The sequence below is a fragment of the Phacochoerus africanus genome, chromosome 3 (genome assembly GCF_016906955.1).
Source record: "Phacochoerus africanus isolate WHEZ1 chromosome 3, ROS_Pafr_v1, whole genome shotgun sequence".
NCBI classification, from domain to species: domain Eukaryota; kingdom Metazoa; phylum Chordata; class Mammalia; order Artiodactyla; family Suidae; genus Phacochoerus; species Phacochoerus africanus.
The window spans coordinates 78,660,120-78,676,410 of NC_062546.1; the positions used below are offsets into that span (position 1 = coordinate 78,660,120).

The following is a 16,291-nucleotide window of genomic DNA, read 5'->3' on the forward strand; positions in this document are numbered from 1 at the left end:
TGTTGTGTGTGTGTGTGTGTGTGTGTGCGTGTGTGCGTATGTGTGTATGTTTAGGGCCACACCTGTGGCATATGGAGATTCCCAGGCAAGGGGTCGAATCAGAGCTGGAGCTGCTGTCCTACGTTACATCCATAGCAACACGGGATCCAAGCCGCATCTGCGACCTACACCACCGCTCACAGCAATGCCGGATCCTTAACCCACCGAGGGAGGCCAGGGATCTATCCCATGTTCTCATGGTAGCTAGTCTGGTTTGTTAACTGTTGAGCCACAACGGGAACTCTCTATCAATGCTATTTTTCAATAAGTACAACATCAAGTTGGTCATAATATGCTATTCTAGGCTTACAATGACATAGAAGGAATTGCTATACACTATTTAATAGCTGCCAATGACTTCTAAAATAATAGATGCACTGCTGTTAGAACCATAGTTCTCATTAATCTTCTGAAATCCTCCAAAAATAGGTAGGGAGGCAGAAAAAGAAATGACTCTTTGTATTTGATGGTACTAAAAATGGAAGAATAAACCTGGATCAAAGGCATAAGAGGAAATGGAAGGAAAGGAAAATAATCAGTATTTCAAAAAATGGAAAATCAAAGTTGGAACAAATAAGCTCCTGTGCTAACACTATGAACTCTGTGTGTGTGTATCTGTGTATGTGTGTATGTGTGCATGTGTGCACATGGGCACATGTGTGACCATGTGTGCCTGGGGAGAGTTACTTAACATACACTTTTAAATTTTTTTTTTCTTTTTTCTTTTTTTTTTTGTCTTTTTGCCATTTCTTGGGCCGCTCCTGTGGCATATGGAGGTTCCCAGGCTAGGGGTCCAAACGGAGCTATAGCCGCCGGCCTACACCACGGCCACAGCAACGCGGGATCCGAGCCGCATCTGCGACCTACACCACAGCTCACCACAACGCCGGATCGTTAACCCACTGAGCAAGGGCAGGAATTGAACCCGCAACCTCATGGTTCCCAGTCGGATTCGTTAACCACTGCGCCATGAGGGGAACTCCCACTTTTAAAATTTTTGAATAGAAAGAGTGATATTGGAGAGAGAAAGCTCCTAAGATTGGAGCTGATAAATCAAGTGTTTAGTCAAAATTTTCATTGTGCTTCCATCTAATAAGAGAACCAATCAGGCAAACAACAACATTATCAGAGGCAAATTGCTGGTTCTAAGAGTCCTTTAATCAGATGCAACTTGCTTAAATCCCAATAACCTAGAAAGCCCACTGGCAGCCCAGGCTAAAGGCATGTATGCTATGACTACATTAAGAGAGATATAATAATCCATCTAGGGAATCATCACTTTCCTCTTTTGCAGAGAGCTATTTACATGACACTTGAAATAGGCTGATTTACATAACATTGGACTAAGTTACTAAACAAAGCCTTTGTTGGAACCCAAGATCTAAAACAAACAAGGCAAAATTCCTCAAATAACAACTAATGCCCCAACAGTTTTGCTTAACTTTTTGCCATCCATCAGAATAACAAGAATTTTTTTTTTTTTTTTTTAAGTAGGATGTTGAGAGGAAGGAGGGGTAATGGACTTAGTGGATTAAGGTGAGTCTGAAATTTATAAAATAGCATGACAGAGTTTTTATTCATGTGAATATGGACAAAAGAGGTAGATTTAACCAGTGTAGGAATAGCAGGTTTTATTCTGCATTTTATTTTCTTTGAGACAAAATTCTGGACAGTCATGTCATAGGGAATTGGAACATTCCTAATATACTCAAAGAATGAGTTAGGAATAATGCATTCAAAAGAAACTAAATTATATGTAGGGAGTCATTTATACCCAAAAGCAATCTGGTGAGTTAAGATAAAACAAATATATTTTGTCTTCTCCATCTGAATATTTCTAAGCTATGCTGTTAACAAATATGCCATTTCACTATGCATATCTGTAAGGATTATGCATTTATATAAATAATGTATGTTATATATGTTACATAAGGTATATTATATATTAATTATAGACACCATAGATATATCAGATATCTATATTATACATCTATATTTCTTCTGAGTAAAATGAAGGTCACTTTTCCATTTTTATGACCCAAATATTTTAAGATGTATGAATTAAAATTTAATATCAAAACCACAACTTATCCACAATTTTGATTATTTATCACCAGACTTATTTGTTCTAATGACTGATTTTATTCATATGATCACTAACTAGCAAGTTTCTGAACTTGTTTTCATCTTGTTCACGTTATTATAAAATTTCTAAATCACTCGTTATTAATAAACCACAAATAGGATCATAAAACCCTGAAGATAAGAGCAGAGTCAGAATAAGAAACACTGGGTCACTTTGCAGTACAGTAGAAAACTGACAAAACACTGTAAACCAGGTATAATGGGAAAAATTAAAATCATTAAAAAAAAGAGAGAGAGAAACAAAGAAAGGAGAAAGACAACCATACTCTACATCTGAAGACAAATTCTGAGGTTGACAAACAACATTCTTAGTCTGTATTCCATAACTAAGCAGTTTAATTGTTTATAGCAAAGCATTTAATTTCCTGCATTCTCTAATAAAAAAATCTTACCTCAGAGGTGTTAATTTTCCCCCAAAGACTGTGTGATCTCATCAAATTAAATCTAAATGAAATGTGTTTTGTAGGAATTTAGTAAGTTATAAAACAAATGGAATCAGAATAATCTAGAATGATTCTAATTTTTTTCTCAATCTAAAAGTTTTGCCTTTTCTATAATTAGATTATCTCTAGTTTCTTCAGTGATAAGTAATACCAATGATCTAAGGATTTCTCTTTTAGAAGGAAAGTCAGCAATAGCTTCATGTGTTTAGAAAAACATCCTTTAGTGGCATTTGATATGCAGAGCAGCTACCAAAACACTTTGATCAAGATGGTTCTAATGATACCCTAAGATGTAGATTCATAATGGTCCTAAAGTAATTGCATCCACCAAACATTTATTGACACCTACTGTGTTCTCAATATTATGCTAAGCAATTAACTTGGTAAATCAGAGTTCCTAACCTCACTTTTTTAAGATTCAATTCCAAAAATACAATTAAAATGAGTTCTTCCTTTCAAGTCCACCTTGCTCTATAAGATGTACTCTCTCTGTTTATTTTATAGGACTCTAATCATCTCTATTTGGCCATGAGCCCTACACTTAGGCTTATTTCTTTGCCAAGAAAAGCACTACTTGATATTCTCTGAGCAAAATAACACAACCCACCCAAAGTCTCCATGTCACTCCAGGAAGACACTTTACCTACTAAGAATTTAAAATAATGCTAAATTAAGCATGACATGGGTAGGGGCACAAAGTACACAAGCATTGACAGGAAATAGTCACATACGCTTCTCTTTTTTTATGTGCACCTTCGGCCCTTACAATTAACTGCAGGTGTACAAAATTGCATGCAGATATAATTGGACCTGAAATTAGCTGACTGCCGGTATAACTGGTCAGTTGTACCCTCCCAAGGGAGTCTGGTGAATTATGCCAATTCTTAGGTAATTATAGGCATAATTATATGGATTTCCATGTAATTTTATTACTTAAAAAACTCTAGCACAGAAACTAAGATATGAATATAAGCTTTTGTAATTTTTTTATTAAGTGACAGTGTTTCTAGGTTTAAAGTATTTAAGAACTGAATTTCATATGACCAGTTCTTAGTCTGGGTGTCTGCCTGTGCTGTCAGTCATTGTTTACTTGAATCATACCCATGGGTTTTCCAATGAAGTGCTGTGGCAAGGGCATGGGTGATAAGATATTTTCTTGGGCTGAGTATTAAACCTAAAATGCCATTGTTCATTGTAGAAAACAGTATATTCTGATTAAGACTGCTTTGGCTACGAAAATAATGAAGTTGCAAGCTTTATTTTATTGCTTTATTTTTGTGGCTGAACTCACAGTGTATGGAAGTTCCTAAGCTGAGGACTGAATCCAAGCTGCAGGTGTAATCTACACCACAGCTGTGTTAATGCTGGATCCGTAACCCACTGAGCCACTCAGACTGGGCAGAGACAATTCAGGATCTTTAACTTGCTGCAGCACAGCAGGAACTCTGGGGATGCAATCTTTAAATCCACCTTTTAACAATGAGATCCAAGCTAGAAAAAGGCTTATTACTGATAATAAGTCTAACCCAAATATTACCTGTTTGGATATTAGAGAATGGATAAATCTAGCTGGCTTTATAGCAAAATTCAAGGACTAGTGCTCCTCTGCATTCTAATTCCAGCCACTCAGCTCTTGCCACATTCCTTGTGGGACCACACTCCACCATTTATCACAACTCTAGTCATCAGTCCTATTCTGGTTGACAGGTGCTTCAGCCTACTTTGTGCTTTATGCAACCCTGTTTGTTCTTTCCAGGCCTCCTGGAGTCTTGCTTCTGCATCCTGGCCCCTGAGATTGGGCCTGTAATATCGATCACCAGGACTCCCCTTACTGCTACCTCTTTGGACCTTTCCATTTTGCCTGCAGTGGTGTAACTCATCTTCCTATCTTAGTAAATACAAGAGCCTGGCACTAAAACAGCCTCATTATCCAAGCAAGGCCAATGATCAAGCTTCCTTGAAGCTCTGTCATGTTGTCATTATAGAGCTCATTGGACAAATCCAAGAACTATCCTTTAGTCCCATGTCAGCTGTGCTCCAGCAACACACCATTTGCAGGGATGACAATATGAATAGTGCACTTTGTCACTGAGAAACATGGGCAGGCCTGGCTGGTCAGTTAGCCATGTCCGGTGACATCAGTTAGCCATGCAAATCTCACACATGGCTTAACAGATCAGACTGCAGTATTTTCAGGGTCAGAGAAAAGACTGTAAATCTACAAAACATTCACAAATTTTAAAAAGGTCTGTAGTCAAAAATATTTGTCAGACATTGTTTTATATATGGTATATATATTATATATATCATCTTTCTCTTATAATGCATGTTTACATAGCAAAAAGTCCTACAACTAGCAGAAAGAAGCAGGTTTAATTTCTTAAAATTCATGTTTTTCAAATCTATTTTAATATAGAACCTTTTGGGGAGCAGAATATCTGATAATAGCCTTTCTAACATACCTAGAATATGCTCTGAAAAACTTTGTTCAAAAGTTCCATTTGTAAACATGGATCACTCATTTGGGAGACCAAGCACTTCTTTATCTATCATTTATTTATTTATTTTTTTTGTCTTTTTGCTATTTCTTGGGCCGCTCCTTCGGCATATGGAGGTTCCCAGGCTAGGGGTCTAATCGGAGCTGTGGCTGCCAGCCTACGCCAGAGCCACAGCAACGCAGGATCCGAGCCGCGTCTGCAACCTACACCACAGCTCACGGCAATGCCAGATTGTTAACCCACTGAGCAAGGGCAGGGACCAAATCCGCGACCTCATGGTTCCTAGTCGGATTCGTTAACCACTGAGCCACGACGGGAACTCCGTTTATCTATCATTTAATCAACAACTGACTACTGCAAAGGGTAGAAGAGACAGAGGTATCTCTATACTGATTCCAAGAGCAACAGTAGGATGCTGATGTTCTGCAGATCTGCACAGCTTTTAAGTTCTAATCCTCCCAGGTGCACCACTAATAGTAACTTTTTCAATTAATAGTCAATAGTTAAAGGAAGCAGTTAAAAAAAATTTAAAAGGTTTCATTCTGTTTAATTTTCCCAGGCACTACTTAAAAGACACTTTCTTCCCTTTTAATATCAATTGAAGAATCATCCACATGTCACTCAAATTTCAATGGCATGACAGGACACTTATCTCAGTGCAGCCAGTTAGTTAGACAACCACACTCCACACCCACGTATCTCTACTCTCACTTCTCATCTCCACCACAACAAGAAAAGTATGTGTGATATCTGAAGGATGGGTTCATTCTCCTGATGGCTAAAGACATATCCCTCTTACTACTATCTGGAAAATAAACAAGAAGGACCTATTGTATAGCACAGGGAGCTTATGCTCAATATTTTATAATAACTTATAATGGGAAAGGATCTGAAAAAGAATATACATATCTGTAACTGAATCACTTTGCTATAAACCTGAAACTAACACAATATTGCAAGTTAACCATGCTTCAAATAAAAAAAAAAAAAGAAATGATTAAAAAGAAACATGAAACATTCCTCTCTAAAAGCTTAAATTTATTGGGAGTTCCCGTCGTGGCACAGTGGTTAACGAATCCGACTAGGAACCATGAGGTTTCGGGTTCGATCCCTGCCCTTGCTCAGTGGGTTAATGATCTGGCGTTGCCGTGAGCTGTGGTGTAGGTTGCAGACGCGGCTGGGATCCAGCGTTGCTGTGGCCCTGGTGTAGGCCAGCGGCTTCAGCTCCAATTCGACCCCTAGCCTGGGAACTTTCATATGCCACAGGAGCGGCCCAAGAAATGGCAAAAAGACAAAAAAATAAAACTAAAAGCTTAAATTTATTTATTTATTTTATTTTTTATGGACACATCTGCAGCACATGGAAGTTCCTAGGGTAGGGGTTGGATTGGAGCTGCAGCTACCGGCCTACATCACAGCCACAGCAACACCAGATCTGAGCTGCATCAGTGACTTATACCATGACTTGCAGCAATGCTGGATCCTTAACTCACTGAGCAAGGCAAGGGATCAATCCCACATCCTCAGAGAGATAGTGTCAGGTTCTAATCTGCTAAGCCACAGTGGGAACTCCCTAAAAGCTTAAACTTTCAATTTGTATTTCTGAAGTTTCCTATGGTTCCTCTGAATATAGATGCACTGAAGATGTCTTTTTACATTTTTCTTTTTGAGGATTCTATATTCCTTAAAGCATCCAGATCCCTTGAACATTCTGTATTACACTTGCCTGTCTTTATTGCTTGTTTATTCTTCTCCTTCAAGGCTCAAATTTTATTTCATCTTCTTTATGAGGCCTCCTTAAGCACAGTGAAATTTTTTAGGCTTTCTCTTTCAAACAATCATTACTCCCTTAGCATGTGCAGGCCTTATCTTGTTACATAAATCTTAGGTGATAGATTGCATTGAAAATTCCCCAGTTGCATTGAAATCCTCCCTTTGCCTGTATGTCATTGTATTTCTAATGCCTGTCACAATGAAACATTCATTCTTTCCTTCATTCATTTATTCAACACATATCTAAAGAGGACCTCTCTAAATAATAATGACCATATCTGGCTTGCTCATAGTCCAGTAGAGAAAGAGAAGGAGGGAAGGTGGATTCCAGTCATGTAAATACAAATAATTCATGAAAGTGAAAATGGTCTTAGAACAATAAAGGACCATCTCTGTCAGAGTGGGAAAAGCCTGGAAAGATGTAACTTAACCTCTATCACTAGCAATAAGTAGAAATTTGTTGAAAAGTGAAGAGAATGATTTTTCAGGTGGAAATAATTAAATGTAGGAACACGTAATGACTAAAGATAATTGTATGCTCAAGGAATGCCAAGAATTTCTGGTGTGCAGAATGTAGAGGATGGAGAAAGAACTAAATGGGAGAAAGATGAGTCTGGAAAGTGCCAGACAGTTGAGTGCTTTGTGTGCCATCCCAAGAAGGGTGCTCTTTACCCTGTGGACCAGTAGATCTTGAATTTTGGTGTGTACTTCAGAAGATCCTAAAGATTCCAATGAAGGGAGGAGGTCTAGAGTGGAGTCCAGAAATAGGGGTTTGTAATATCTCTGGTAATTCTGATATAGGCTGTCTGTAGATGACATTTTGAGAAATGCCCTGTGTACAATAGGAAACCTAAGGGAGTATTAAATAGGAAATGTGGAGGCTGGATTACACTGGGAGCTTCATTCTCCATGCTAGGAGGCTTTGGCATGAGATCAGGCAAGAGCTGTCAACTTTTTTTTTTTTTAAATGTCTGCATTCATACAGCTTATGGAAGTTCCTAGACCAGGGATTGAATGCAGGCTGTAGCTGTGACAACACTGCCCTGGGCCAAGGATCAAACCTGTGCCTCTGAGTGACCCAAGCTGTTACAGTCAGGTTATTTATTTATTTATTTTAGGGCCACAACTGAGGCATTTGGTAGTTCCAAAGCTAGGGGTCAAATCAGAACTGCAGCTGCTGGCCTATGCCACAGACACAGCAACATGGGATATGAGCCATCTCCATGACCTACACCAGAGCTCATGGCAACAATGGATCCCTAACACACTCAGCAAGGCCAGGGATCCAACCCATATCCTCATGGATATTAATCAGGTTCTCAACCCTCTGAGCCACAATGCAAACTCCTGCAGTCAGATTCTTAACCCACTGCACCACAGCAGGAACTCCTCAAAAGGTGTCAATTTTAATGATAACATATAAATAGTTTGTTTACTTAATTAGTTGCTACTATGTTTGCATTAAACAAGATAGCATCTGAATGATCTACAGGTAAAGGCACTGAATTATCTTTTGTTTGATTAAGCATATTTCAGTATCTATCACTCTTGTCATACAGTATACGATCCCACCTAAGCCTCATAAAAACTTTAGGAGGTAGTCATTTCTATGTCCAACAGATGAGGAAATAAGGGCTCAGGGAGTTGAAGTTACATGCTCAGTGTTACATAATATGTACATGATAGGAGTGTGGATGAAAATCTAGGTCTATATCACTCCTTTTCCTATGCCATACTGCTTTTCCAAATAATTGCAAAGTAACTTCCAAAGCATGCAATGAAATGCAACAGACATCAATTTTGTGTCCAACAAAGCTGAATGTGAATTTGATATTACTAAAGGTTAGAAATGTAAGTATCCAATTAGCTTGTATCAGGATTGCCCTTCTGCAAATAACAAAATCTTAAACCCAAAGGGATTAAGCAAAATGGGAATGTATCGATTTTATGGCTGAAAATTCCATGGTAGACTCTAGGTATTACTTGATTCAGGAAACCAAAAAATGACTAGAAACCAGCTTCTTCCTCCCCATCTCTTGACTACTTTTTCTTTGTTACCTCCATGTGCCATTCCTCTGGTCCTGGCAAGATATTTCTTCCAGAGCTCCAGGCTCAAAGCCTCCAAAGATCAAGTCTAATGGAAAAGAGGATGTTTCCCTCCCAGCCATCTCTGTCAAAGGTCAAGTGCAGTTCCTACTGGGTCATATGTCCATTCCTTAGTCAACCTCATACCCAGGGCTACTCAGTGCTCTGATTTCCATGTGGGAGTCTTACTGTTTACCTGTGGATCCAGCAAAGGGTCAGTGCCACCCAAACATCACAGACTACAAGTAGGGAAATTGTTCTTTAAAATCAAACTGGGGTTCCAACATGGGAACAACAACACTAGCAAATATCCATCATATTTTTCCAAAGAAAAGAGGGAGATAATTGATCATGGCTTTATATTTTTATGACAGAATCAATTAAATTCATTGATGAATTACATAATGCTTTCCTAAATGTCCCTATTTCCTTAGGATAACACACCACAAAAAAACCACAAAACTTTAACAAAGAACATGTTTTAAGTGTTCTACACACACACACACACACACACACACACACACACTGGTTTCTTCAAGACTACTTTGTTGTAGTCCATTCAAATAAGATTACAGTATAAACAACTAATTGAATTCTATCATTTTATTTTCAAAATAACCCACTTATCAATTGAATTCAAACACCTGAAAAAAAGAACCCAAACCTTTAAACTAATTTGTGAGCACATAGATTCACAGTCATTCTTTAGCCAAAATACATGAGTTCTTTTAATCCTTTAATCAATACTTCCTTCTAGCAATTCATATCTTTTTATTCCCTTTCTAAAATCATTCAATTCTCTGATGAAAGTGGAAGGATTTTACTGATCCTCTCTTTGGTGGTTTGTTTCAGATTTGGAAGCAGTATAAAATTCCTGGGTATTTTCCTCTTTAGGTAAAATTTTATGTATCTTTGAGTGTATATGTTAATTTTCAACCTGCTAATTCCTCAAACCACAGTTCAACCCTCTAAGACACCATCCCTCTGTGCTCTTACAGGCCCCTTATTCAAAATTTTTAGCACAGTGTGCCATGATTAGTCAGTAGTCATAGCATAATGACAAATTAATTACACAAATAAAATGAATTTAATTAAGCTTAAAAAATCTGTTTATTGCTACATAAATGAAAAGCTCATTGAGGTCATAGCTCTGATTCTTCAACCTCCAGCAGTGTCTTGTAAATAGTAACTCTTGGTGGAATGAGTGAACATATTATAATATTATAATTATTATATGCAGTCATATGGTAACTGAGTCTTTTATATTTTCTTTTTTTTTTCTTTCTTGGCTGCACCACAGCACAAGGAATTCTTGGGCAAGGGATCAGATCTGAGCCACAGTTACGACCTATACTGCAGCTGCAGCAATGGGGATCCTTAACCCACTATGCCAGGCCAGGGATTGCACCCACATCCCAGTGCTCCAGAGATGCCGCCAATCCCACTGCACCACAATGGCAACTCCTATTTTACATTTTCAAAAAGTTGATTTTGCTCCTGAAAAGGGAGGAACATGAACATATCCAGTAGCCAGGGATTCTGTTCCTACAAGGTAGAAGCTAGTAGGGGGTACAATTCTATTTCTCCCCACGTCTTCCCTGCCCAGACGGTAAGGGTACTGACACTGGAGAGAGGAGGGAGAAGTGAGGCAGAGACAACAGGCCAAATGACTGCCAAGTTGGAAGGAGCTGGCTGGGTGCAAACACCTGGAGCTGAAGTTTCAGAGCTAGGAAATAAAGACTCAGGGATAAAAGACATCATACTTATAGACTAAGGAGGAAGGGGGCTGGCTGGCACACCAACTCTGACAGGCGGATGAAGCTGGCTTTCATGTGGCACTTACCTATAGGATATATGACTATATTAGGAGATAGAAACAGAGGGAGTAATCTGGTTACACAGACACTTACTTATCCAGCCCCCTCTGACTCATTGAATATGCATAAATGTGTGAACTCACCAGCAGCTCTTTGCTCTCCAGCTTTTTTCCCCCTAGGTTGCTACTTTCTATGTTATTTCCATTTGTAAGCACAGCATATCACAAAATATTGGGATTAATGATATTTAAACAAATTGTATTACACTATTATGTTTGCCAAGCGTGGCCCACATTGATCAACACAACAGATTACAAACACAAAACACTACTTAAGCTGCATAATGAAAGCATATTTTAAAATGTACCCCTGAGTGGCAGTTAGGAGTTTCCAGAGAAGAGAGAAGAATGGCACATGGCTGGGAAAAGGATAAATAAGCATAAGCAACCAGTTCTTGCAAAAGGGTTTACCTCATGAAACGTGTGCTGCAAAGACATGGCAATAAACTGGCTGCAAAGTGAGGAGACCTCTGCTGCTCCCAAGAAGTGGATGTTCCTACCTCAGCCATCAGGGGGCAATGGTTGTCTTTCATGGTATTAAGAACTAGAATAAACTGAGATGTCAGGTTGGTGAGAGAGTGCTAGGAATTATGTGTGGTGTATCTTCTATTATTTCTTTGGTAGTTCATGTTCTGAAACTATCTACTAAAGAAAAACATACCACTTAAAAGTTGCCAGTTATGTTTTATTGGAGGCACTTACTGAGGACTACAGCCCGAGCGACAGCCTCTCAGATCACTCTGAGGAGTTGCTCCAAAGAGATAAGGGAGGAGCCAGAACATAGGACTTTTTTGCTGGGGCAAAACAAAACAAAACATGTGATTGAACAGATATCTAAAGTTAATGACTTCAATGTTTTTCTATGTATGGAGAAATGCAAGAATCTGGCTTCATTGAAATTATTCCTTAGCTATGCAACTTAACTTTCAAGGTCCAGTATGCAAAGCATATCATACTTCCAGTTTTTCTGTATCCTGAGTTTCCCTCAGGGCTCACTGTCAAGGGGGGTGATCCTTGTTTACTGGAATGACAGGCAACATTGCCTACCTACCACACCCATCTCTTGTGCGAATGTTGCTCAACTGAACAGAACATACATGAATAATCCATGGCTCTTGGTACTTTGAACCTCCTAACCAAACAACAAATATTTATTTCATACTAAATACCAAGTATGTGCCAAGCATGTGGGAAACATAAATCAAACTCAAGCAAAGGAACAAACAAAAAAGATGCACCAACACAATCCCACAAAATTTGCAGCGTGAACTCTTTGTCCTCAGTCTCAGTTTTCATCATTCATGAAAAAGAGAGGAAGCGGCAAAATACCAAAAAACACCATCCACAATTCAAGTAATACAAGTTCTAGGGCAGTGATGATATCCAAAATATTTAACAACCTGCATGGCTGTATACCATAATAAATATATATTTAGTCTATCCCCTGTTCCTGTCATGGGACTCCTAAATCCTAAATCCCTTGGAGTTCCCTGGGTGATAAAGTCATCCTTCATTCTAATAAGGCAATTCTGGATGGTCCCTCAGATTGCATCAGGATGTGGACTGATCACCAGTGAGACCAAGTCATGATTAGAAGCCTGGATTTTTCAGTCCCAACCTTTGACTTTCCAGGACGAGAGAGGGGCTAGAAACTGAGTTAAACATCAATGACCAATGATTTAATCAATCATGACTATGTTATGGAGCAGTTAGTGTCAGAATTGAATTAAATGAAAAGATAGCCAGTTGATGTCCAGAGAGTTGGAAAGCTGGCTGGTGTGATGAGAAGATGCCCACACATTTGGTGTCAGAAGAGTTATGAGTAATGGTTTTCCTTTAGTCTAGGACACACCAAAAAGAAAAGTCACCAGTCAGAAAGAAGACCAGCTGGCAAACCCAATAGTTATCTATCCATGGCCTATCCTTTCTAAGAGGATGAGCTGTTCTAGGAACAGCCCAAGATTGGAAACTAAATGTCAAACCACTGCATATCGATTTCCCAACCTTATAAACATAATTCTTTTCTGCACACTCAGTGCTTACAAAGCAGAATCTAAGTTCTTTGACAGTTGGCACTGTTTCTTATTCAACACTTAATACATGGCAGTTGGCTCTAGAACATTGGCTTGGCAAACAGAAACAAGGATACTGCAGCCACCTATTAAAACTGCAGTTGTTTCTGTTCTGGACTGGGTGAGACAGTGAGGAGGGACCTTTTACTCCAAAATACCTTGGACCCTCAGAGAGCAGTGAGCAGGAGAGAAGGCAAAATCCACAGTGAGCTCCATAGAGCATGGGCCCCATGCTGTGCCTGTCACCCAGCAAGTTCCAATGGCCCCTGTGGACGGGGTGGGGAGGGGGCCGGTTCCACACTGACAACTTCTTCATGAGTTGGAAAATGTCTCTTAGGCTAACTGCAAAGCTTCCCCAGGCCGGGTTGGGATTTTCCAGTGCTTAGTGAATATCCTATTAGTATCTCAAGATATTCTTTTAAAAGCTTCCATGGCAAATCTTTTGACATTTTGACAGGCTACAAAACTCAATGCGGCAGGACCTTCCATGTGCTGCTGTTGTTTGGGTTTCAATGCAGTAAACACACATGCACTTTCACTCAGTGGTCTGTAAATAGGGTTGGATGAAATCCAGAAATTGATTAGTAGACTATTTTAATGCAGAGAAAAGTCCATAAAAAATTACCTTGACATAAAACTAAATCCCCTAAATGTATTTTTTTCAACTCAGAGGTATGTGTTGAGAATATATTTTTTTTTCAGAATATGCTAGAGTAGTAGTTTTCCACCATGGCTGCACATTTAGAAACATCAGGTGATCTCAAAAATATGATGGTGCCTGAGTTCCACCCTTAAGCTTCCAGTGTGCCCTAGAGCTCCTTAAGTAGATATTGCAAGAACTAGGCCATGGGCTGATTTGTATAGCATAAAGGAATAACCATGGCTCACTTAGACCATCTTGGTAAACTCAGTATAGCTGGAAGTCTAAATGACTTAATACATTTGGGTTCTATGAGCATGAAGAAAGGAACGGTTGGAAGAATGGCTATTGGGCAATTAATCACTGGGTGGGCAACAGACTGTATCTGCCTTACATGGTATCTCAAATGGTTCATAGAAATGTTCAGAGTGAAATGGGAAACTTACCAGAGCAGAGTTTGAAAATAAACATAGTTATCACATCAGTGCTTCTAGTACCCCTCCTGTTCTGGGTGAGAACACAAAGTAATTGCCCATGGCTCAGGAAAATATGGATTGGATTCAGTAACTTCTAAGCTTTCTCCTACCTCTAAAAGCCCATGGTTCAAGATACAATGGAAAATTTCCAATGTGAAAAGAAACAGGGCTTTTTGGCACTGAAAAATCTCATCTCTTATGAAGATATAACCTGGTCACATGGATAACATTCGGAGATTATACTGACAAATAAAATGAATGTAGCAAAAATTGAACATTGAATTAATGAAAGAAAAAGCTATTAAAAAAATAACAACCATAGCCTATAATCAGGGCACTGAATAGCTCCATAGTCCATTTCTACATCCATGAATCTGAAATGATATTTATAGCTTTACAATGGGCTCAGGAAAGTATGTCACTCCCTGAAGATTTTTAGATTGTGGCATTTACAGTGTCAAATAATAATCCTCTGGTGTATTCATTCAAAACACACATCTGTGGTAGTAGCCACACTGTGGAATGTCCTCCACCATGTGTTAGGGATATTTGAAAGATGAATGAGATGTGATCCTTGCCATCAGACATATAAATAACTAGTTTGGATACAATCATTCAGCACAAATAGTAGTAATTGGCCAAGTCTGAAATGCAGAAATGATCTATCTGGAGTAAATGTATATTGTGCCACAAATATAATTCTAAGTGTTCTGTTCTGCTCTGCTGAGAGATTTCTAATCAAACTCTGCTTTGTTCTCATTCACCGAGCAGGAAGGTTTACTACGAAGCAAACTTTGCCCTTATGAAGCTGGGCTTATAACAATGTCAATGAAATAATGCAAAGGAATAGAAAGCCCAGAGCCAAAGGAGTTGCAACTAAGATTTCTAACCACTAAGGCATTTCACTATTGCCCCATCCTTATTCTTTCCTTATTTATTTAAAAGAAAAAAAAAGCAACATTGAATTGCTTTCTTTTCCTCACCTGAAATTCATGCAACAAATATCCATCAAGTACCTCCTAGGTGGCAAGAAATAGGCTAACCACTGAGAAGAAAATTAAGCATACAAGGCAGTCACAACACTGTCATTTCTGGGTTATTATCATTCTGTTTTTGAGATGAAGGAATTGAGAAACATAAATTGACTTATTCACATTACAAAAGAAACACATACAAAGCTTGGAATTAAGCTTAGGTATTGTATACCTAGATGTTGTTTATTCAGAGCATCCATGGAAATGCCTTGGTCATTGTACCAGGAAAGGGTTATCTAAGCTGGTTAAAACCTCGGAAAAAGATGGCCGAGCCCATACTGTCCTCCAGCTGAGTTCAGAAGAAAGGGAAGTTTACTTCCATGTAAGAAGCGGCACAGGTTTTATACAAGGCAAGGCCAAGCAAGACTGTGATTGTGCTTTATAACCTCCACAGGGAAAGATTCAAGCTCTGGGTCTGCTCAAAAGTAACACAGAACATGGGGTGAGGATGCCTAATAGCTCAGGACACATGCCAGAAGAGTCTGCCCGGCTGTGTGCACGTCCCTTAACTGACAGGCCCTCTCATGCTCTGCATGTGACACAAGGACCATATGGTAAGAAGCGCACTCCGGCTCTGTGGTGAGCCAGGCTGTCAGAGAAGACTCAAAAGCCAGGCTGATGCCAACATCCCTTCTACTGTCCCTGATCCATGAGCAACAGCCTTGCCAGCTGGCATCTCCACCTCATCCAACCCTGTTCTGATCATAGAAAGCAAGCAGGGCTGAGGCACTAACAATTCTATCCCCTTGGATCAGTGCAGCCCTGACAGGGAGAGATAAATTAATGGGCCAGGGAAGGGCTCCAAAGAGAAGGCAGAGGCATGGGGTGAGTGTGACTGTGCCTTCCTCTGGGATTCTTTGCTTTTCACAAGGCTGTGTTGCACTTTGCAGGACCCATTCTAATTTATCTATTGAGGAGTCTCCCAACCTATTAGAGTGTGAACTTTTGGGGACAAGGATGGTCCCTCTGCCTGCAGGGGTCACAGCTCCCACCTGGCACTGTGGCTGGTGCAGAATGACAGCTCAATGGAGATGTTTGACTACTTTGGTGAACAATGATACTGTGGTGATGAATTAGGTAGAATACCTATTAAATAAGGACTGTGAAATTTCCATAATATGGCCCTGAGATCCCAGGAACAGCTCCTTCTCACCCAGAAATTCATACAAAGTACAGGTCATTCCACAGGCTGTGCTCAAATAGCAATGTG

The 16,291-nt window shown here is 39.4% G+C and overlaps 1 protein-coding gene across 1 annotated transcript in view; it reads right to left on the bottom strand.

The window, feature by feature from the left end:
• Positions 1-16,291, bottom strand: part of THSD7B (thrombospondin type 1 domain containing 7B) — an 832,155-nt gene that overhangs the window by 137,458 nt on the left and 678,406 nt on the right. Inside the window, exon 15 of the mRNA XM_047772023.1 lies at positions 7,960-7,965. Within this exon, the coding sequence (XP_047627979.1) occupies positions 7,960-7,965 (6 nt within the window). The remainder of the gene's footprint in view (positions 1-7,959; positions 7,966-16,291) is intronic.